General features: G+C 52.9%; 1 protein-coding gene and 1 long non-coding RNA gene across 3 annotated transcripts; one reads left to right on the top strand and one right to left on the bottom strand.

Annotated features, from left to right (window-relative positions):
* Positions 1–853: 853 nt before the first annotated feature.
* Positions 854–21,237, bottom strand: RGL2 (ral guanine nucleotide dissociation stimulator like 2). 2 transcript variants are annotated; one of them, XM_083591702.1, is made up of 18 exons: positions 21,110–21,237; positions 20,598–20,748; positions 19,176–19,274; positions 18,548–18,783; positions 18,207–18,266; positions 15,556–15,841; positions 14,595–14,810; positions 13,457–13,560; positions 12,444–12,528; positions 10,330–10,407; positions 10,151–10,225; positions 9,598–9,630; positions 9,358–9,479; positions 7,806–7,898; positions 7,228–7,357; positions 6,188–6,433; positions 4,252–4,366; positions 854–3,111 (listed from the first exon to the last, which is right to left on the bottom strand). In XM_083591702.1, exons 2-18 carry the CDS (start codon positions 20,715–20,717, stop codon positions 2,912–2,914), a joined length of 2,298 nt encoding a protein of 765 aa, XP_083447828.1. In that variant the 5' UTR covers positions 20,718–20,748; positions 21,110–21,237; the 3' UTR covers positions 854–2,911. The 2 variants fall into 2 exon arrangements, with proteins under 2 accessions (XP_083447828.1, XP_083447829.1); XM_083591703.1 differs by lacking the exons at positions 20,598–20,748; positions 21,110–21,237 and adding an exon at positions 19,529–19,839.
* On the top strand, positions 6,432–13,094 carry LOC310752055. Its single transcript, XR_014542827.1, has 2 exons — positions 6,432–6,722; positions 11,162–13,094. It is a non-coding gene; the product is annotated as an uncharacterized lncRNA (long non-coding RNA).
* Positions 21,238–22,885: the final 1,648 nt, after the last annotated feature.

Below are 22,885 nucleotides of genomic sequence, written 5' to 3'. Positions count from 1 at the left end.
GCCAAGGCGGGAGCAGAGCACGTTCTTCGGATGAGACCCTCCTTCAGCCGACAGCCACTTCCACAAGGACTGCAGAAAAGCCGAGAAGGATGGGGTTTCTGGCAACTCCCGCTGCACTGGGAGAGCTTTCTAGGGAGCAGGGACATCCGGTTTGCTCTCTAGGGAAAGGATGGAAATGCAGAGTTCAGTGGGACCTCGGGGGGTCATCCATTCCAACCCCCTGCTAAGGCAGGAATCTCAGCTAAAGCATCCCTGGTGGATGACCACCCACCTCTGCTTAAAAACCTCCAAGGAAGGAGAGCCCGCTGTGGAACAGCTCTTCCTGTCAAAAATCCTCTTTTATCGTAACCTGAAGCCCTGTGTTCGAGTCCTCCCCTCCAAAGCAGGAGAAAACCAGCTTGCTCCCTCTTCCATGTGACAGCCCTCGAGATACCTGAAGACGGCTATCATATCTCACATCTCCAGGCTTGGAGAGGTCTTGCCCCTTCTCGGGTCTCTAGGGCCAGGCTGCAGCTGCCTGCCGGCTTCTCGGGGGCTGGCAAAGAGCCCTGTGTTGCCCCCTACGTCAGGCTCACCTCCCCGCCAGGGACAGGTGCCTGGGAATGTTTCCAGCTTTGCTGCTGTAGGCAAGAAGAGGCGAGAGCCACCTAGAAGCTGGCAGAGGAGATCCTTGGGACACGTCCAAAAGGCCAAGAGGCACCTAAGGACTCTTGCTTGTAAACAGAACCTCTGAGCACTTTGTGAAGATGGCCCAAATATTCCCATTTTGTTTAGTGCACTCTTCACGTCCTCAGAGGTACTCCCATCTCAGTCTGGGTCCCCACGCACAAAGCTTTTCATACCACAAAGCTGGTTTTTATAATAATATTTTATAGAAAGTTTCAGTGTCCCTGATGCAGCCGAGTACAAATGTTTTTAACATTCAAAACATCGTTTTTCCTCCAGAGAAAGGGGGGGGGGAGTTATAGGCAGCAGGTAGAAAGTGCTGGTTGCCCGTGGGCAGCTGTGAGACGGTGGCAAGGGGCAGGCAGCAGCCCAACCGGTGCAGCTCAGCCCACAGAGGTGTTAAAAGGCTCCTGTGAATAAGGCATTTCTTGGGCTGAAACTTAAATAGTATAAAAATATATTGGGGACTCTGCAGAGTTTCAGACAATACACGAAAGACGAGAGCCGATTTGCAAGCTGTTTAGGATCATATATAAAATGTTAGCTGCGCGGTGAGAAGGAGCAGCCTGCAGGAGAAACTCCCAACCTTCCTCAACCTGCAATCTCCTCTGGGGTTTTAAACTACAACTCCCCATCGGGTGCTGGTGGGAACTGTAGTCCAAAAGCCCTGGAATCTCAGAACTGTGACATTGGGAGGGGACACCCAGGGTCATCTATTCCAACCCCCTGCAATTCAGGAACCAGAGCTCAATGATACCTGACAGAAGCCTGCCCAACCTTCAATGAACCATAGAATTCAAGTGTTGGAAGGGACCCCCAAGGGCCATCTAGCCTAACCCCATGACAGACAGCCACCCAACCTTGGCTTAAAAACCTCCGAGGAAGGAGGAGGCGGTTCAGAAAGACGTTTACGCGGAACCTCCTTTCTCGTAACTTGAAGCCATCAGTTGGGCCTGATGGGAAATTCAGTGCAAAACCCCTGGAGGAGATCCCAACCTGAGGGTGGCTGGAGCGGAATTTGCAAAGTGGCTGTCCGTGTAAAACGGCCGCGAAAAGTCACTGTCTTCCCACCAGCATCAGGATTCACAGGTGACATTTCCCCCTCGCTTTAGGAAGGACAGATTTGGCCGTGGGTCAGGCCGAAACCTTCCCCACAGCCTCACAACATAGCGCTGTCCTTTTTAAAAAAATTAGTGTTAATTTGCACTCAGCACAGTGCCAAGTGCATCTTAGAGTCACACACACCCTCCCTGAGATATGGGGCAGCTGAGCTTAGCAGAGGGGGCAGTTTGCATCTGGGATCTGTGAGAAACAGCCTCCAACAGGCACAGAATTGCTCTGCTTTGCCACCGGTCCAAAAAGAGGGAGCCGTCATCAGGGCAATCCGCCAAGCCCTCCCTCCCCGCAGCAGGAAGCGAAGCGCCTCAGGGCCACTTGGCAACCCTCCCATTGACAGTCAAGGCACTTGGGGCAGGCGGGGGGGTGGGAGGAGCCCAGAGCAAGAGAAGAAGGCGCCCATGGCAAAGAAACAGGAAGCCGGTGGCAACGGCAACAGGAAGTGCACAACGCAGATGGAAACTCTTCCAAGCGCGACACAACATCCGTGTCTTCGACAATGCAGCCTTTTCCCCTGAGCTAGAGGGGAGGGATTTCACTAGAATCGCAGAGTTCGAAGGCACCTGAGGATCATCCAGTCCAACCCCAGCGGTCCAAGGTGGGACTCAAACCTTATCGGCCCCACGCTCTACCCGACTGAGCTGTGAACGGCATGATGAAGGAAAGGAAAGGTGCTGACACTGGAAATCGGACAACAGACTCAGACAATGGAAGATCAGGAGGGGCCCGCAAGGATCATCTAGTCCAGCCCCCTGAGATGGCGGAATCATAGCTAAAAAATGAAGGAGACTCTGCCACCTCCGGTTCCACCATCAAACGGGACGTTCTTCCTAACGTTTAGCCGGAATCTCCTTTCTCGTCGTTTGCATCCGTCGGATCGGGTCCTGCGCTCTGGTTTCCCTTTCCCTGGGTCCAAGCAGTTAAGGACATTGAGTTCCTCAAAGACTCTGGAAAACTAGGGTTCTCCGCCAGCCAGGCCTGCCAACGCAGCTCTGCCAACATTTTGCCACTTCTGACACCGCGTTGCCCTCTGGCAACCCTGTGCTGTCCACAGTCTCAAGGGCAGCGTGGGCTGCCAGCCCTGAGCGAGCGGAAACCGAGGCACCGCTCTGTCCTCCTGCCGCCCAACTCAAAAGAGGGCCCTGGCTATCTTCCACCCGGTGGCCTTAATCTTCGGGAAGGTGGCGCTGATCTCCACCCCCTTGGGCGGCTTGGGCGGGGGCGGCGGAGGGGGCGGCTTCTCCCGCGGGCGCTTGGGTCGCAGCATGAAGTCCAGGCAGGTGCTGCTCATTGCGTAGAAAACGTTTGCTGTGGTCGGGAAGGCCAGCTCTGCAGGGGTGGTAGGAAGAGAGAGGGCGAGGAGGGGTCAAGGTGGAAGAATGAGAGGAACGGCTCATTTTTGGAGTTCCCTTGTGGAAAAGGAATGGCGCTCCCAAAGCCAGAACCAGGGACTCCTGGGGGCGCAGCTCATCTCCCGTCTTAAAAAAAACACACCTCTATTAGCATTGCTTTCCCAAACCTCTGTTGCTCTGCAGCTTTGCAGAACCTGAGCTGCCATTTTCTTAAAAACCCAAATACAGTCATACCTCAGGATAAATATGCTTCAGGATAAGTATTTTCAGATTGCGCTCTGCAGCAACCTGGAAGTAACAAAGCGCGTTACTTCTGGGCTTCACCGTTCGTGCATCACAGACGGTCAAAATGACATCACGCGCATGCGCAGAAGCGGTGAAATGCAACGCGCAGACGCGTCTTACGTTCTATTCAGGATGCGAATGGGGCTCCAGAACGCATCCCATTCGCATCCAGAGTTACCACTGTACAAAGCCGCAAGATTTTTGCCACTTTCTCAACATCCGAAGACGGCTTGATTAGAATCTGCTGACAGACAAGGGGAGGATAATAAAGACTTTGAAGTCCATTGGGCAGCCTTGAAGCAGGGGAAATGTTTAAAAGACATCATCCTCTGTGCTGCTGTGTTGGAAAAATGTTTTTTAAGGAAACATTTACAGTGGTACCTTGGGTTACAGACACTTCAGGTTACAGACGCTTCAGGTTACAGACTCCACTAACCCAGAAATAGTACCGGGTTAAGAACTTTGCTTCAGGATGAGAACAGTAATCGTGCAGCGGCAGCAGGAGGCCCTATTAGCTAAAGTGGTGCTTCAGGTTAAGAACAGTTTCCGGTTAAGAACGGACCTCCAGAACGAATTAAGTTCTTAACCCGAGGTACCACTGTATAAGCTGCCAGGGAAGCACCGGAAAGCTAATTGTAACCTAAAAGCAATTTGACGCACTGCAAAATCCCGCGGGCAGCAGTTAAAACCAGTGGCGTAAATGCTTGCAACAGAATTGTAGAGTTGGAAGGGATCCCCCAGAGCTCATCTAGTCCAACCCCCTTTGCAGTGCAGGATTCACATCCCCTCAGATTCCTCCCTCCCCACTATAAAGCACAGAGATGGGCCTCACCTCGGCCTTCCGGCAGGAGCTGCACCAGTTCGTAGTTGGGGGCCAGGACCCGATCCTGGTTGTGCTTCTCCAGCGCCTTCGCAATCACAACCGGTGCCTTGTCTTGGCTTGTGACCTGCAGAGGGCAGGCAACAATAGCACAGGGAAAGAGAGAGAGAGAGAGAGAGCGCAGAAACAGGATTTTCAGCCTTTGCCAATTGGGTGCCCCTCAGGATTTTTTGGACCAGGGCCGATTGTGAGTTTATTTCATAAAATTTACAGGCCACTGGATTGTAACAAAACAAACAAGCCTCAAAGCCGTTTTGAAAAACAGTGAAACTATTGGCAGAAATGGTGTGTAAATAACTATGTAAAACCTTAAAAATGAAACAAAAACCTTTGCGGCGAACTGAAAACAGATTAAAAGACACCAACGTTCTATGTTATCTGGGTAGGCCTGTCTAAAATAAAAAAACGTTTTTAGGAGGCGCTGTTAAGATCACAGCAAAGGTTGGGTGCCCATCTGTCGGGGGTACTTGAGCTGAGATTCTTGCATTGCAGGGGGCTAGACTAGATGATTTTTGGGGTCCCTTCTGATTCTATGGTATCTGCTTGGTGTCACTCAGCAGGGAGTTCCACAGTCAGGAGCTGCCATGCCGGAAAATCCATTTTATTACAGAACGGGTGCTACATAGCCCCTGAGAATGGGCCAGTTCAGCCAATCACAGAATCATATTGAGTTAGTGGGAAGGGACCCCTGAGGGTCATCCAGCCCAGCCCTTGCAGTCTAAGCAGCTGAGTGGCTGCATGTGGGGTCAGGCCACGACACAGATAACCTGGTCCCGCATCATAGCGCGAAAGAGCTGGCAGGCACCTGGCTGGGGAACTGTAGAGCTGCACCCTGGGAAGGGCAGTGGTTCTCAACCTGTGGGTCCCCAGATATTGTTGGACTACAACTCCCATCATCCCTGGCCTTGCTAGCTAGGAGTGATGGGAGTTGTAGTTCAACAACATCTGGGGACCCACAGGTTGAGAAAGGCTGCCCTAGGGCCATCTAGGCCAGGTACCCCCAAACTCAGCCCTCCAGATATGCTGGGACTACAACTCCCATCATCCCTAGCTAACAGGACCAGTGGTCAGGGATGATGGGAATAGTAGTCTCTCGGTATTTATCACTCCTGTTATACAGAAATCTCCAAATGGGTCCAAATTTCAATGTCTAAAACTCCTGGTAGAGGGCAAGGACCTGGAGATTACGCTAAGGGTGGCCAAATTCTGTGCGACTGCCATAAAACCTAGGGAACAAACTGTACAACCAAAATGATTCAGGTTTTAAATGATAATTTTAGGTTATATTTTAGTGATCAAGATTATATATATATATATAGATAGATAGATAGATTATATACACACACACACACACACACACACACACACACATACACTGCCGCTATACAGTGGTACCTCGGGTTACAGATGCTTCAGGTTACAGACTCTGCTAACCCAGAAATAGTACCTCGAGTTAAGAACTTTGCTTCAGGATGAGAACAGAAATCGTGCTCCGGCAGCACAGCGGCAGCAGGAGGCCCCATTAGCTAAAGTGGTGCTTCAGGTTAAGAACAGTTTCAGGCTAAGAATGGACCTCTGGAACGAATTAAGTACTTAACCCAAGGTATCACTGTATCTGAATTGTCTCTGTTGTACCCAATTGCAATTCAATGTATCCCTGTTGTGTTTTATGATTTTCCTGATACTGTAGGTGACCCGGAACTGGTCTGTGACTGTAATAACAAAATTCATTCCGCTGTAGTCCCGAAACATCTGGAGGGCCGAGTTTGGGGGGTGCCTGGTCCAGACCAACCTCCTGCCGCGCACGGGGGACAGCTAAGGGCTGTTTCTGCGCCCCCCTCCCCGGCCAGGGCCCCTCTTCCCCAGGGGTCCTGCCCCCTTCGCTCACCAAGATGCTCTTGTAGAGGGTGCCGTTGTGCAGAGCCATGCTGACGCGGATGATGCGGCAGTCCGAGGGGAGTCCGCTGTCCGGGGCGGGGGCCGTGGGGTAGGCCGACCCACAGGATGCCGAGCGCCGGTGGCCACGGACGAAGGTGCCCCCCACGGCAGGGGGTGGGGCCAAGCCCTCCGGGGAGGAGGGAGAGGAGTTCTCCGGGGCCGTGTCCAGCGAGGAGACGGAGGGCCACTTCATACGCTGGGGAGGCAGCGGGAGGCAAGGGTTAGCGAGGGATGCATCCTGCTCAGTGCTGTCTACACGGGCCGGCAGCAGCGGGGGACTTCCGAGAAATCTGCCCCCACGGTTCTAATATTCACAACGATGCCCCTTTTGGCACAGTTGCTTCTTACGGGTCCTCAGTAGGTACCTCATTTATTTGTTAAATTTCCACAGATCCCAGGGCTGTTAACAACATGGGAAAAAATGCAACATAAAAGCACCAACAGGCAGCCGCTGGGAGGGTAAAGTGGTCTCATTCCAAACCCAGGTACTTTTGAAGGTGGATTATGGATAAAATGGAAACAGGTAAAAGCGTCATAGGAAAGACAATTGTGAAAAAGCAATTGAACAAAAATAGGTAGATAAGATACATTAGGGTTGCCATATTTCCAAAAGTGAACATCCGGACAGAGCTGCTGATTTTCTGGAGCTTTTTTCTGCAGATTTTTTCGCAGTTTTCATCCCTTTTGCCATACTTCCGGGTTTCCCCCGACATTTTGCTGGTTTCAGGAAAATCCCCCCACCCCCGGACGCCATTTTCCAGACCCAAATCCCGGAAGTGTCTGGGAAACCCTGGAGGTATGGCAGCCCTAAGATAGAAACCAGATGAGAGATTAAAGGTACAGGAAATCACAGTGAAAGCAGCATAGCACCAGCCCTCTCCTTAAAAACTGATACTAAGCAGGACCCTTGTTCTGGTTACGAAGTGAAAATTCCTGCAGAGCTCACAAATCGCAGCTGGGAAAGGACATCGTCCCGGCCCCCCAACTCACCTGGGTCTGGTGCAGTTGCCCATGGGGGGTGGGGGAACCAGGTGGAGGCAGCAGGAGGTCTGGCGGGGCTTGTGGGGAGCTGGGCTTGTCCCAGGAGACAAGGGTGCTCATCCCAATCGAGGTGGCCAGGCTGGAGGAGAAAGGAGAAGCGGTTGGTGGTTGGAAAAGGACCAGAAGAATACGTTTCATTGGGTGGGACCCAGCTCTACCGCGCTAGGGTAGGGTTTTAAGATTCCAGCTGGACACCTGGGATTTGGACTCTCCTTCATGGGAGCAGAGGTTGGGTGGCCATTTGAGCACCAGCGGTGCTTGAGCTGAGATTTCCGCATTGCAGCGGGTTGGGCTAGATGTCCCTCAGGGGTCCCCCTTCCAGCTCTACAATTCTATTATTTGAAAAGAAAGCTTCGAAATGAGAGGGCGGGGGGAGAGAAGAGGTGGGGCTGGACTTCCTCTTTCGCTGGAGGTTTCTCAAGCAGAGGACGGGTGGCCAGCTGTCATGGATTCTTTTCTGGCAAGGGGTTGGGCTAGATGTCCCTCGGGGGTCCCTCCCATCTCTCCCGGGCCCTTCCGCCTCTCACTCTGCGCAGTGGGTGATCACCAGGGTGGGCTTCACGGGGCGGCCAGGGGTCGCTGCTTCCGCAGGCGGCTCGATGGTGCAAGAGAGCTGGTAGCTGGCAGAGAGAAAGAGGGAGAATGTCCGCTTTAAATATTTTACTTTTAATAATAATAATAATAATAATAATAATAATAATAATAAAATTCCCAGAAGAGAAAACAGCAGCTGTGTTTCAGTCTGTTGCAGCAAAAACTACAGGACAGGGATGCACCCTTCCCCCCCCCATAAACCCCCTAAATCTGTTCCAAACCTCCGGACCAGACTGGGAAGGAGAGGGGCCAGGAAAACCTTCCTTGGAGATTTTGAAGCTGTCTGCCAAGGATTCTATAGCTGAGTCTCCTGCATTGCAAGGGGGCTGGATGGCCCTGCGGAAATCTTGGCACTGACAGGACACTTTGGTTGACCACTGCCCAGGGTCTTGCGGCATCTTGAAGGCTTGACCCCTTTATCCTGGAATCAAGATGCCATGGACCGTTGTGGAAAATTCATCAGGAGCTTCTGAAGGACAGGGTCATAAAATCATAGAATCCTCCGAGTCAGAAGGGACCCAGGGGTCATCCAGTCCAACCCCTGCCTTGCAGGAATCTCGGCTCTAGCCTCCACGACAGAGGCAAGGAAGGAGAGCTCACCGCCTCTCGGGGGAGACCGCTTCACTGTCTGCAGTTATCTCCCGTCTGGACTACTGAAGGTGACCAAACTGCAACTAATCCAGAATGCGGCAGCTAGACTGGTGACTGGGAGCGGTCACCGAGACCACATAACACCGGTCTTGAAAGACCTACATTGGCTTCCAGGACGTTTCCGAGCACAATTCAAAGTGTTGGTGCTGATCTTTCAAGCCCTAAGCTTGGCTCAGTAGACCTGAAGGAGCGTCATTCTGCCCAGACACTGGCCCATCATTCTGCCCCATCATTCTGCCCAGACACTGAGCTCCAGCGCCGAGGGCCTTCTGGCGGTTCCCTCGCTGTGAGAAGCCAAGTTACAGGGAACCAGGCAGAGGACCTTCTCGGTGGCGGCGCCTGCCCTGTGGAACGCCCTCCCACCAGATGTCAAAGAGAAGAACAACCACCAAACTTTTAGAAGACATCTGAAGGCAGCCCTGTTTAGGGAAGCTTTTAATGTTTAACAGACCACTGTATTTTAATACTTTGTGGGAAGCCGCCCAGAGTGGCTGGGGAAACCCAGCCAGATGGGCGGGGTATAAATAATAAATTATTATTATTATTATTATTATTATTATTATTATTATTATTATTATTTCACTGCAATGTGAACCGCTCTGAGGTTTACAAATAAAGAGCAGTATACAAACTTTGATGGGCTTTTGAGGGGTCAGTCTGCATGATATCTGGGGGGTCCCTTCCACAAATTCCAGCTAAACATTTGCAGAAACAGAGGGGCTCAGGGCATGTCAGGGGGGTGGGCCGCGTGACCTCCGGGAACCCGCTTCCAACCGATTTAGGATTCTAGGGCCAAAGAGCAGACTGGGTTTCGGGTGGGACCCTGAGACCCACCTCTGGCCCTCGCTGAGTCGGGGCAGGCGCTGCAGCCATCGCTGGAGGTGTCGGTCAGGGCTCAGGGCATAGTTGCGGCAGTTGGCCTGCAGGAGTCGCAGCTGGGTGAGGATCTCGAATTCCTATTTTTTGGGGGGGGGAGTCACAAAGAAAAATGGGCATTAATAATAGAAGGCGCACCCCCCGTTTTTAAGGGGGTGCCCGTTGCATGCTCCTACCCTCTCCCAATGCGGCACGTACTTTGCGGTGCTTCTCAAAGTTGATGTAACCATTCTGCAAAGAGACAGAGTCACAGAATTGTAGATTTAGTCGGACCCCGAGCAACTTGGGGGGGACGAGAGATGTAAATTATTCGCTCATTCATTCATTCATGCCTGCTGCGATTCCCACCCCAAAGTTCTCTCCCAGGGAAGGGACCCCTGGTTGCCTCTCTGCACGAGTTGCTGTTCTGTCATCCTCCTGCCAACCCACCTCTGCATTTGGAGGCAGCTGGGTCACTTCGCCGTAGAATCACAGAAGGGACCTTCCAAGGTCATCCAGCCCACCCTACAAGGCAGCAATCTCCACTAAAGCCTCCCTGACAGATGGCCATCCAACGTCTGCTGAGAAACCTCCAAGGAAGGAGAGCCCACCGCCTTCCGAGAGAGTTGAGATTCCTGCATGGCAAGGGGTTGGACTGGATGACCCCCGGGGGTCCCTTTAAAACCCAAAATTCTGTAGTTCTACGAGTCTGCTCCCCTGCCGAACAGCCTGCCCGGGGTTGGCGTCTCCCCGCCTGCCACCCGGTCCTCACCTGCAGCCTGTTCCGTGTCGCTGCGTCCAGCATCACCAAGTCCTTGAGGAAAGTGCCCAGGTAGGGGACCACGCCCTGTGAGGAAGAGATCAAGAGAGGAAGGAGGTCAGAGACGGGGAGACCTGCATTCCTGGCCCCTTGGCCCTAACCCGCCTCCCCTCCTCTTGAAGTCTGGGTACCACGGGGCGATGCTCCAAAGATCTCCGCTGCTGCCTGCGCTGGATTGGGTCCGCCCCAGCCCCTCGAGGGTAGCCATCCTGTGGGGAGCAGGAGAAGAGAAGAGAATTCAGAACTGCATTATTTTAGGATAAATTGCATGGCGAAATGTGCAAATCGGTCGAAATTGCATTCAAAAACGTGTTCAGTAGTAGGGTATCAGGAGACTCCCTCAAAAGGCGAACGTCTCTCCCCCATTGGAGGTTTTCAAGCAGAGGCCTAGGACCCTCATACCTACGGGACCACCTCTCCCGGTATGCCCCACAGAGGACCTTAAGGTCCATAAATAGCAACACCCTAGAGGTCCTGGGCCCTAAGGAAGTCAGATTAGTCTCAACCAGAGCCAGGGCCTTTTCAACACTGGCTCCGGCCTGGTGGAACGCTCTGCCTCATGAGACCAGGGCCCTGCAGGATCTGATTTCTTCCTGCATGGCCTGTAAGACAGAGTTGTTCTGCCTGGCCTTTGGCTTGGAATCAACTTGATCCCCTTCCCCTCTTTCCTTTTTCCTTTCTCCTTCTGTGATGGAACTCCTATTCGGGGACTTCCCTGGCTTTTTTCTGGCCCACATGGGACCAGTCTGGATAGTTGGCCTTGCTGAAGACTTGACGTTTTCATCCCCAAAAAAGTTTTTGAGTTTCCACTGAAATGAGGCTGCATTTTGATGTTGTATTTTAATCTTGTTTTTAAGTTGTATTTTATTTAATTGTTTTTATACCTGGTGTTAGGTGACCTGAGCCCAGTCTTGGCTGCGGAGGGCAGGGTATAAATAAATTTTATTATTATTATTATTATAGAGGCTGGATGGCCGTCTGCCAGGGACTCTTTCGCTGCAATTCCTACAAAGCCCTGAGTCTCAGGCCATGTCCCGGATTTCGGAGACATGCAGAGGAACACTTGACACACCCCATCCGGTTTTGCTTCGGCAGCTGAACTTTAATGTTTGTTTTCACGGGCCGTTTTCTTTCCTGTGTTCCCTTTCCGCTCGTGAGCTGCCTCGGAAGAGTTTGTTGCCCGGAAAGTGAGGACTGTAAGCACCGATGGTGCAAAAACAAACAAGCCGAGTGAGAACCTTGGCTCAGAGATGCAAGGGATTGCCTCAGGATAGGATATGCAATAGATTAGGAACTGCAATTCGCAAAAAGTCTAAGCCCTGAACATTTTTGTGCCAGGGGAAAGCCGTTGTGTGTGTGTTTAAAAGTCAACCACTTTCTAGACATTGAGAGCCAGGGTAGTGCAGTGGTTAGAGTGGCAGAATGCGACCTGGAAGAGAATCATAGAATCTTAGAGCTGGAAGGGACCTAGGGTCATCTAGTCCAACCCCCTGCAATGCGGGAATCTCAGCTAAAGCATCCATGGCAGATGGCCACCCAAGCTCTGCTTTAAAATCTCCAAAGGAGGAGAGCCCACCATCTCTCATGGCAGTCTGTTCCACTGTCAATCAGCTCTTACTGTCAGAAAGTTTTTTTGTATATTGGAATCTCCTTTCTTGCAACCTGAAGCCATGGGTTCGAGTCCTACCCTCCGGAGCCGGAGAAAACAAGCATGCTCCCTCCTCCATGGGACAGCCCTTAAGATATAGTTTCCCCTCAAGTCTCCTCTTTCCCAGGCTAAACATACCCAGCTCCTTCAACTGTTCCTCATAAGGCTTGGCTTCCAGACCCTTGATCATCTTGGTTGCCCTCCTCTGCACACCTTCTAGCTATCCAACAGCCTTAAATTGTGGTGCCCAGAACTGGACACTGTACTCCAAGTTTGGTCTGACTAAATCAGAATAGTGGGACTCTCACTTCCCTTGATCTGGACACTAGACTTGATGCAGCCTAGAATCGCATTAGCTTTTTTTGCTGCTGCATCACCCTGTGGACTCATGTTAAGCTAGTGGTCCACCAAGACCCCTGGATCCTTCTCACATGTACTGCTAGTCAGCCAGGTGTCCCCCATCCTCTATTTGTGCAGCTGGTTCTTCCTGCCTAAGTGCAGAGCCTGTTGAAATTCAATTTGTTCGCCTGGGCCCAGTACTCCAATCTGTTACGGTCATTTTGGATCCCGATTCTGCGGAGAACATGGAATAAATACCTGGAAGAGGAGCCTCCGGCTCTGGCTGTAGTTGTCTTCCTCCGAGCAGACGGCGCTCAGCTCCTCATAGCAGCGGAGGGAGTCCCTGGAGGGGGCGGAGAGAAGCTGAGTAGGGCAGTCTCAAAAGGGAACCCCCTCCCTCAACCCACCCCAGCACTAAAATACGGCAGGGACAACAGGTCAGCCAGGCCACCTTTAATGGGCTGCGCCAAGAAATGGAAACAAGAGGAGATTCCGACGGAAAAAGAATGGCAAACAAATTAATGAACTGTGCAGAACTGGATAAAATGACAGGAAGGATTTGAAACCTGCAGGACCAGAGATTTACAGAAGATTGGAAGAAATATACGAACTATTTGAAGAGTAACTGTATTGCCAACAAATTACGCTAGTAGGACTACAAGAAGCTGTGTAAGGAGAAATCTGAGAAGCGTTGCAAATTAGAGAAAGAACAGTGATATTCGTTATGAATTAAATGTAATGGAAGAAGTGGTAAATGTGCATTTAGAGATTAGATTGGAAGATTTTCAGACGAGATTGATGAAAAATTGTATAAGATGTCAAAATATGTTTAAATATGTTTTAAAAAATTGTATAAGATGTCAAAATATGTTTAAATATGCTGAAAATTAATAAAAAATTATATAAAAAGAAGAAGTTTAATGGGCTGCACCCTGCCTAAGAGGGATCAGGCTTGTGTGTTTGTAGGGACCTCCCTAGACACCTCTGCTGCATTGGTTAGCTGTGATTCTGGGGTTGGACTAGATGACCCAGAGGTGTCTCACCCAACCCTACAATTCCAGAGGGTGCCTGGCAGGGAAGAAAAGCGCTTTGGCAGGAGGACCTAAGGACCTGGGCAAGAAGAGGGGAATGGCCGGGGCAAATGGCAAGCTGGTTTTTGTTGCTGCCAGGAAGAAGCTCAGGGTCTCAGAGATGGGTGTGTGTGTGTGTGTGTGTGTGTGTGTGTGTTTCTGCGAAAGGAAAGAGCTCTGAAGCAGAGGATCGGGGCCCACCTGGATGTCTCCTCCCAGGTCCTCTTGAGGCGATGCAAAGGGGTGGACTTCAGTGCAGAGACGACGGCATAGAGAGAGGAGAAGTTGCGGAGGAGAAAACACTCCTGGGAGGGGAAAGAGAAAATAAGGAAAGGGTCTGTCAACCGCCTTCCTGGGAGGGTTTTCTGCAAAGGCCACGTGTTTAAATCTAAACAACAACGACAAATGCAGCTTACAAACATTCCAAACAAATAGATAAGGCAGCAGTTGGCAAACACTGCACCATGGACCCAGAAACGTTGCTGTTGTTTGTTTATTGTTATTATTATTCCTGCCTTCCCATTCCAACTCCACGACTGCATTCTGGATTGCTCAGTCGGTAGAGCACAAGACTCTGAGAATCTGAGGGTCGTGCGTTCGAGTGCCGCGTTGGGCAAAAGATTCCTGCATTGCAGAGTGTAGGGGTGCAAATATCCAGAGTGGGGGGGGGTCAGGTGGGATTGCTATGAGGAATTATGAAAAATGAAGCAAGCCAGTACATAAAGATAGTAGGTTACTTTGATGTAGTTTAATCTTTAGATAGATCTTAAGGGCCAGGAAGAGAGTTCTCAAGGAGATGGCAAATACTGCCATCCTGTCTTTCCTGTTTACTCCTGTTTATGACCTCCAGGGTTTTGCTGAATGCATTCCTCTATTCCCGTTTTATTTACTCTCAGATATGTATGCATGCTCAAAGTAGTCTTTGTAGTTAAAAGAATTTCTTCTGATCTGTCCCACGTGGGGTTTTTGAAATGCTCAGAGGAAATCTGATTGGTTCTTACGAACACTGTGTAAAAAGTTCTTTTGTGAATAAAACGACCTGGGCCGAGGGGGGGACAGAGGAAAATTATTATTATTGGCACCTCCTCCCAGAGTCTTGCTGGTCAAGCCTCGTGTGTATTTTATTAATCAGAGTCCAATCCTTCCTTGCTTTGGGAACGCTACAGCAGAGGGTTGGGCTGGATGACCCTCGGGTGGCCCCTTCCAACCCTAACCATTCAATGGCTCTATGAATTCCATCATTCTGTTACGATTTCAGCCTGCCCACAACGCTTAATCCAGCACGAAGCCAGAAAGGGACAGAAGGAACCGCGACGCCCTCCTTGCGAGGAGGACTCACCTCTGCCACGCGGATCCACTTCTCCAGCAGCCGTGCCCTCTGCGCCGCCCGCAGCTCCGTGTCACCCAGGCAGGAGGAGACGACGGCGTTGGCCACACGGTTGAACTGGGCCACGGTGGCGCGGACGGAGGGGCAGGCTCCCTCGTGGCCCCTCTTGTCCCGCTGCGACCACAGCTGGCCCTGGCACTCGTGGGGCACCAGGCGCAGGAAGAGCTCCTGCGGGAACGGGAGAGAAGAAACTGAAGGGGGGGAGGAAGACAGGAGAGCCCCCCCAAAAGCCCCCAATCCCTGGCAGGCTGTCTTAAAAGGAACCCGAAATCTGTGCCCCTCAAACACAGGCTGGGCGAATGGCGAGGGATTCTCTGACCAGGAAGAACAGTTTCTGTTCTTTTATTACTATTATTAATTTTTTACCAACCACCCAAACACAAACAGTGAAAACCGCCAGGCAGTTGATACATTGGGTATACAATATTCAATAATATACATATTCAACAATATACATATTCAAATCAACCATATGTGCACTTCTAAATGCCTTAACACTCCTCCCTCCACAAGGTTTATTTAACTTTTAACATTTTAATTGCCCCAAATGGTTCAAACCTACCCAAATAATTCAATATCTTCTCAACATATTCAATAATAACATATTCAAATCAACCATATGTACACTTCTATATGCCTTAACACTCCTCCCTCCACAAGGTTTATTTAACTTTTAACATTTTAATTGCCCCAATAACTCAACATCTTCTCAGACCAATCCTCCTCTTTCTCACTGACCAAGAACAGCTTTCGTTGACGGAAAGCAAAACCTCCCAAGTCTCCAGTCCTCATGCCCGAAGAGGTGGAGTGCGGGCCATGACAGAGGGCAGAATGAGGGTTGTGGAGCTCATCCAGACCCACTGCAGGATCCCCCCAGGCCTTCTCCCCTGCCCCCCCCCCCCGTCACACTCACAGCATCCTGCGCGGTGAGATGAGCGGCCACGTCTTCCGCCTGGAGCCCCAGGATGTAGTGGGGGTCTGGGGGCCCGTCGTCCGTGATGCCCTCGTCCTCACGGGGGTCCTCCTGGCCCTTGGGGGCTCCCTCTTGGCCGGCCGCCAGGAGGGTCTTCTCGGGGTCCGATCCGCTACCCAGCGCCCAGCGCAGCCAGGCTCCCAGCTGCTCCTTCAGGCCAGCGTCCAACCCCACAAAGTCCTCCGGGTACCCGTCCAGCCAGGAGCACAGCAAAGACCCCAGGGCCCTGTGGGGAGGGGAAAGGGGGGAGTCTGTGACTGCTGGGATCCCAGGAAACCCCACCCACCCCAGCACAACAGCCAGTCAGAGAGGCCCATTATGGGAAACAGGCAAGTGGGATCCGAACCCAAGAGCCCTCTCTCCCTTTCTGTGGTTTCCACAGAATCGTTGGAAGGGGCCTGCTGGTCATCTAGTCCAACCCCATTTTCCTCCAGGTGTATCGGCCTCTTCTTCGCCTTCCCTCCAAATGAAAAAGCCCCAAAGAGATGGCTCAGTCAGTAGCTCTCAGGGATGTGAGTTCCCATGATGGGGAAAAGATTCCTGCATTGCATTTGACTACATTGCAGAGAGGCACAGGTCAATTCTGTGTCCAGGGCGGCTGTCTACCAGCTCCATCTGGTACGCAGGATGAGACCCTATTTGCCCACAGACTGTCTGGCCAGAGTGGTGCATGCTCTAGTTATCTCCCACTTGGACTACTGCAACGCACTCTCCGTGGGGCTACCTTTGAAGGTGAGCCAGAAACTGCAATTAATCCAGAATGCGGCAGCTAGACTGGTGCCTGGGAGTGGCCGCTGAGACCATATAAAACCAGTCCTGAGAGATCTGCATTGGCTCCCAGTATGTTTCCGAGCACAATTCAAAGTGTTGGTGCTGACCCTGAAAGCCCTAAACAGCCCAGTAAACCTGAAGGAGTGTCTCCACCCCGGACACCTGGGTCCATCTCCGAGTGCCTTCTGGCGGTTCCTTCACTGCAAGAAGCCAAATTACAGGGAACCAGGCCGAGGGCCTTCTCGGTGGTGGCGCCCGCCCTGTGCAACGCCCTCCCATCAGATGTCAAGGAAATAAACAACTACCAGACTTTTAGAAGACATCTGAAGGCAGCCCTGTTTAGGGAAGTTTTTAACGTTTGAAGTTTTATTCTATTGAAACCCACCCTGAGTGCTAGAGAAACACAGCCTGTTGGGCAGGGTATAAATAATAAATTATTATTATTATTATTATTATTATTATTATTATTAGACTGGATGACTCTCTGGTGTCCCTCTAAACTCTTCCATTCTATGGCTCTATGACCTTTCCAGTTGCCCTGCTCTGCACCCGTCTCAGAGACACCCTACCCCAGACAGCAGGTGCAGCCTCCCAGATCAGGGAGTCTCTGGTGACTCACTCGTGCGAGGGAGCCAAGCCCACGTGCCCTGGCCTTGCCCCCGCCCCCCACCCCTGTCCACGTGCCTCACCGCCAATCCCTCCCGGGAGCCCACGGCAAGACCAGATGCAGCCAGCAAGCGCCTCGTCTCTCCGGAGGGCGTTTCAGGGAGGGTGTCGTCTCCCGCACCCGCTTCCCACTGAAGGCTCAAAGGAGCAGCCCTGCTTGACCCTCTCCTGACCTAATGTCCTGTCTCCAAAAGGGGACAGCCCAGGAGGACAGTCTCCCAGGCCAGCAGAAAATATCTATATTCTGCAAGCTGGGAGGAGAGGGGGGAATGACTGACTATTTTTGTGTGCGTTTGGCTTTTTTTTGCTTCAACTACTTATTTGTGTTTTAATCTTGTATTTTTATCTAGTGAATTGCCCTGAAAGCGTTTGATGGATGATATATAAATCCTAATCCTAATCATGGAATAGATGTAAATCCTTCGTCAGTGGTGAACTGATGGGTGGTTTTTTATTTATTTATTAAAAATATGTATATACCGACCTATCATTAAAAAAAGAGAGGTTTACAAGATAACAAGGTAACTTTTTAACATGGCCTTGTGCGAAGAAGGCTTCATGGTTTTATTGCTACAAACGGCTTTGATTATCCTTTTTGTATGACACAAAGATGTACAAATATTTTCACAAAGGCGTAAACAAGCGGGATTTACTCCTGAGTAGACACGCGAGAGCCGCTTCGGGAGGTTGCAGGGCCACCTGTCCTAGATGCTTTCACTGAGATCCCTGCCTGGCGGGGGCTGGACTAGATGACCACAGGGGGACCCCTTCCAACTCTACCCTTCTCTGTTTCTGCGTATGGGATTGCACTAATGTGAGGCCGTTCAGAAGCAAGGCTGGAGATGGAGCTCAAACCCAGAACCCAAAGGCTCGTGACGACCACTGTGCCTCTGAGCATGTGCCGAGTTCAGGGACCTCTGAGGTTCCTGCATGGCAAGGGGTTGGGCTAGATGACTGCCAGGGTCAATGACCGTACCCAGTTCATAATAACACAAACACAGGCAGCCATCCTTCTGGTAGAGAGAGTCCAGAAGCAGCTTAGGAATTAGCTCGGAAAATGGGATTTAGGCTGTGGAGATGGATATTTCTTTTGGGGAGGGGGCTGTTATTAACTACTCAGGGGAGCAGTGAAAAGGAAGCAGGCACCCACTCACCGCTGAAGGTCTGCTGTTTCCGGGGTAGCGTCTGAACTTGAACCCACAACCACCTGCAGCCTGCGGGGGGGGGGGGAGGAGGTGAGAATACCAAGGGACTCAATAAATTAAGTAATCCTTCTACTCTCTAGCCCAGCCAGCGACCCGCCACCTCTCCACAGTTTCAGGCAGCTGCCCAGCAGGCAGAAACCCATCCGGTGACATTCTGTTATTACTATGAAAACTCAGCAATGATAACGATGCCACACAAGCTGCACCTGCTGGGTTTCCGCCTGCGGACCAAACAAACAGTACTGCCAACGTTTCCCCCCCCCCCCGGCCATCTCCCCTCCATTGCAAACCTCTCGAGCAGGAGCCCCAGGACCAGGCCGGTCGTGGCGAACGTCCGGTAGGTGGCCAGGAAGGCCGGCACGTAACAGGTGTCCCCGAGGGAAGGGGCTTCCAGAAGGTGCCTGACCAGGCGGGGCAGCGATCCAGCCTTCAGCACCCGAGAGCGGCTGGCCGGGGACCCCGACACCCCCAGCGCCGTGGCGTCAGCAGCCCCCGGGGGACCCGAAGCGCTTGGCGGGTCCTCGCCCTGTGAGGGGGGGGAGAAATAGAAAGGGGTGGGCTCCAATGACAAGGAAGGAGGCTCGGTTTGTAAGCTGTAAGTTATGGATTTCTTAGCAGCGGTTCCCTGCACGGCCGGCGGGTTGAGCTGGATGACCTCTGGGGGATCCCAACCAATTTTTCAATTTTATGTAAACAGAGGCAGCCGCCTCCTCCTCGTCCTAATCTGGCCTGTGGCAGGTCATTCCCTTGCCTGGCTTGCGTACCACCAGGGCCTCTAACTGTTGCACAGTAGGCAGAAATTCAACAGGTGACGTTTCGCCAAATGCCACGAAAAAGCAGCAATGTGAGTGATACGCCTTTTAACGACGCTTCTCTTCCTTTGGCAATATATATCCCCCAAGCATGGGCACGACTTACCCCAGAGAACAGGCTGGCTTTGTTGGCGCCCCCTGGCAGCCGAGAGCTGACGGTGTAGATGGCGCCTTCCTCCTTCTCCTCCCACAAGGTCACTGGGGGCTGCGGTGGGGGGAGAAAAAATGACATTTTAGCCCGTTTGCAATTCCTCCCCACCCCCCAAGTTGCCACCTTCATTTATGTCTATTTATTTGTGGGTCTGCGGCATTTCCGTCCCTCAAGCCTCCCGCTCAACAACCCTGAGAGGGAGGCCAGGCTGGGAGAAGGCAGCCTGCCAGGATTTGAACCCAAGTCCTCAAGCCACGGCACCACCTTGGCTTCTGACACCCCCCCCCATAAAACCCTCTGAGCCTTACCTTCACAGGCAGGCAGTACCAACGGGTGCGGGTGAGGATCCCCCCCTCTGCGGAGCCCCCTCCCGGCTCCAGGCAGCCCCCCAGGCGGAGGAAGACCTTCATGGGGGTGGCAGATCACCCCCCCCCTTTGCACCCCTCCTGCCCCCAGCTGGAGAAAGTGTGGGGTGTCCTCTTAGCTGCAGAAGATGGGCAGAAGGAGGGTTGGGATGGGGGGGTCCAGGCTTACTCCCGGCCCCCCACCCAGGCCTCGTGTGTGTTTCTCTCCTGCCTCCCTTTCGGTGTCGGTTCCTCTCCTTCCGCTTCGCAGGATTGGGCCCGGCCCCTTCCCCGCCCTGCAGAGGACTTCCCCAAAAACAGGCCAAACCAGATTCCACTTCTCTCTCTCAGCCAACCCCCCCAACAACAACAACAGGGCCTTTGCCTGGAAGCCCCGCGATACACATGCACACCTAGGCAGCAGGCAGGCAGGCCGGAGTCCAACAGGTGCAGCTGCCAGCTGGGAAGGCGTGCCCACAACACCGGATCAAAGGTGCTCGCCTCCAGAGACGGAGCTTTGTCACCCGGGCAACGGAGCCACACAGTGGGTCAATAGAGAGCAGCAGGCAGACACGCAAAGACGCACGCACACACACACACCTGTCCCAGCCTGCACACCGAGAATGCAAAGAGACGCACTGCGCCAACCCTGCAGTGAAGGCCGGAGGAGGAGGGGGGCAGCGCGATCACGACCCACCAGCGGACCAGCCCCACACAATGAGGCGGGCGGGCGGGCGGGCGGGCGGGACTCCTGTCTGCAAAGGGGGGTCACCACTGGAAGAAGCCGGTGGGGGTTGGACTAGATGACCCTGGGCAATGCTGGAATTCGCCAGAGGTCTTTAAACAGGGCTTCGTAAGGGACCGTGGTTCTTGCATGGCTAGGGCTGGGCTGGATGACCCCGGGGGGCCCTTCTATGGCTCGTGGGCACGGGCGAGGGAACTCTTGAACCCAGCACCTGCCAAGCATACCCGCAGAGAGTAACTCCTGCGTGCGTCCCCCACCCCAACAAACCCCTCCCCGCTGCTACTGTACCTGCTCAGGAGTTGGGGGTCCTCCGCGCTCCGACTCGGGGGTCCTGCTCCGGAAAGCGCTGAGGGTCACACCGGCGTCGCCTCCCCCGTCCAGCAGGTGGCGAAGAGAGCGGGGGAACATCCGGACCCCCTCCCCTCACGCCCGAGGGCAGCTGAGGGGGGGAGAGAAGCAGGGGAGGGGGTGTTTTTCCCCATGGTTGTTTTTTTGGGGGGGTCTCCCACCCTATTGCCCGTTTTCACCCCAAACCCTAACTGCAAACGCGCCTCCTCTTAAGCGCGCTTGCGACGAGGGTCCCACGGGCAAGAATCCCACCCCTAAACTTTGTTTTTTAAACACCCTCAGCCCCCAAACCGCTTGCAAGAAACTCTTGCCTCCTTCCTTCCGAAAACTTGCACGGGGTTGGAATGGATGACCCCTGGGGTCCCCTCCCTCCAACTCCACTCCAGCTCCTGCTGATGATGCCTCGCCCCCCCCCTCCCATGGGGGCCAGCCCTCTCCCTGCTGGGTCTCACCTGGGTGCTGGAGGGCAGGACCCCATGGGCTGCTGCTGCTGGGCTGCAGGGCAGGGACCCAGGAGTGCCCCGTTGCTTTCCCAGGCGCCTGCCAAGGGAGGGGGCAGGATGGAAAGTCCGGAAGCGGAGCGAGCTGGGAGCGGAGCCAGGGACAAAGTGAAGGAAGGGGAAACCGGAGCCGGACTCCCTGGGAGCGGAGCCAGGAGACTGGGGAAAGCCCGGGACTGGATTCCGCCTCGGGAAGGGAGCGGGAGAGGCTGGCGGAGCCGGAGCGCCGAGTAGAGGAAGCCCTGAGCAGCCCCAAACCACGGAACTGGAGTTTGCCCAGGAATGGCTAGGGGAGAGCTGGAAGCAGAAGGAAAACCTGGAACAGGCTTTCACGGACTGAGGGTGGCAGGTGCAGAGCCCAGAGGGGAAGTCGATGCAAACGAGGTCAGCTTCAGCGAAAGCCTGGGGTGGAGCGCAAGGAGGATTGGGCTGGTGTGAATTATGCCAAACGCAGAACTGGATTCTGAGTGTGGAGCCCCAGTATTGAGAGAGGGATGGGTCCTCTGACTTTAGGAGAGGGCGGGTGGAAAACATGGAACCGGCTCGTGCAGGGAAGCTGGAGAGGTGGGCAAATTGCTGGAACAGCTGAGACTGCCGTCTGTGTGTGTGACTCCACAAATGGTGTGGACACATCCCTTGAACTGAAGATGTGGAATTCAGAAATACAACGATGAACGCTGTTGAGAGCTATTTTAAACATGGGAAGAATATGCCAACATCCTACGCATCTCAGCCAAGCAATAATGTTTTCAGCAGGTGCCAAAAGCTGTGAAGGAGCCTGCCTGGGTGTCAATAGGCAGGGAGTTCCAAAGCTCTGTTTTCTTACAGACGCAGAAATGGAATTACGTGGCACCAGCAGCACTGCCAATTGCACCGATCAAAGTCGCAAAGCGGATGCATTGGGGTCCATGCAGACCCCAGTCATGTGCAGATCCAGCGTTTGCCAACCTGGTGCCCTCCAACGGTTGTGGAACAGTATGCCCACTGGCTGGCCAGGCCTGATGGGAGTTGCAGTACACACATCTAATAAATAAATTGTCCATTATTTCTGGGGAACCCCAGCCTGGCCCCTTTCTCTTAACAACGTAGAAATGGCCTGCCAAGACGGGGTTGGACTAGATGAGCCTTGGGAGACCCCTTTGCAAATCTACAAAGGGAACTGAGGCCAAGGATTCTGGTTGCGAGGACACAGGAGAAATCCAGTCTCCATTGCCCAGCCTTTGGCTGCAGCTTCGAAAATATATTCCCCTGGGGAGAGAGATTCTGTTGTGTTCTGCATCCGCGTTTTCCCTTTGCCCCACAGCAGGATTTGGCCTCTCCCTCTCCCCCAGGACTCCTTCCTTCTCCCCCAGAGCAGGAAGGAGCACAAGGGGGGTCTGGAAACCCAGTTTCCTGTCTCCAGGAAGGGGTTGCGTCACCCAAGCAGGGAGGGGCTTCCTTCAGCCTCTCTCTCCCCTCCCTTGCTGACTTAACACCTTCGATCCCAGTATCAAAGTGCACCTTTCCCTAGACCAGAGCTTTCCAAACTGTGTGTTGGCTGCAGTGCGTAGGTGTGTCCTGTGAATGCTCATTTTTAGTCCTTGTTGGAAGCCGCCCAGAGTGGCTGGGTACAAATTATTATTGTTGTGACGTGGGGTTTGTGATTTCAGCTCTCTTGACATAATATGCTGGAGACAGTTCTGTAGTAACGCTTCTTTATTACAGCAAACAAGACTGAGAACTGAGGAG

The sequence above is a fragment of the Podarcis filfolensis genome (genome assembly GCF_964270895.1).
Source record: "Podarcis filfolensis genome assembly, chromosome: 2".
In the NCBI taxonomy this organism is placed as follows: domain Eukaryota; kingdom Metazoa; phylum Chordata; class Lepidosauria; order Squamata; family Lacertidae; genus Podarcis; species Podarcis filfolensis.
Note: the sequence above shows the minus strand (reverse complement) of the source record. Positions and strands in the feature narration are given on the sequence as shown.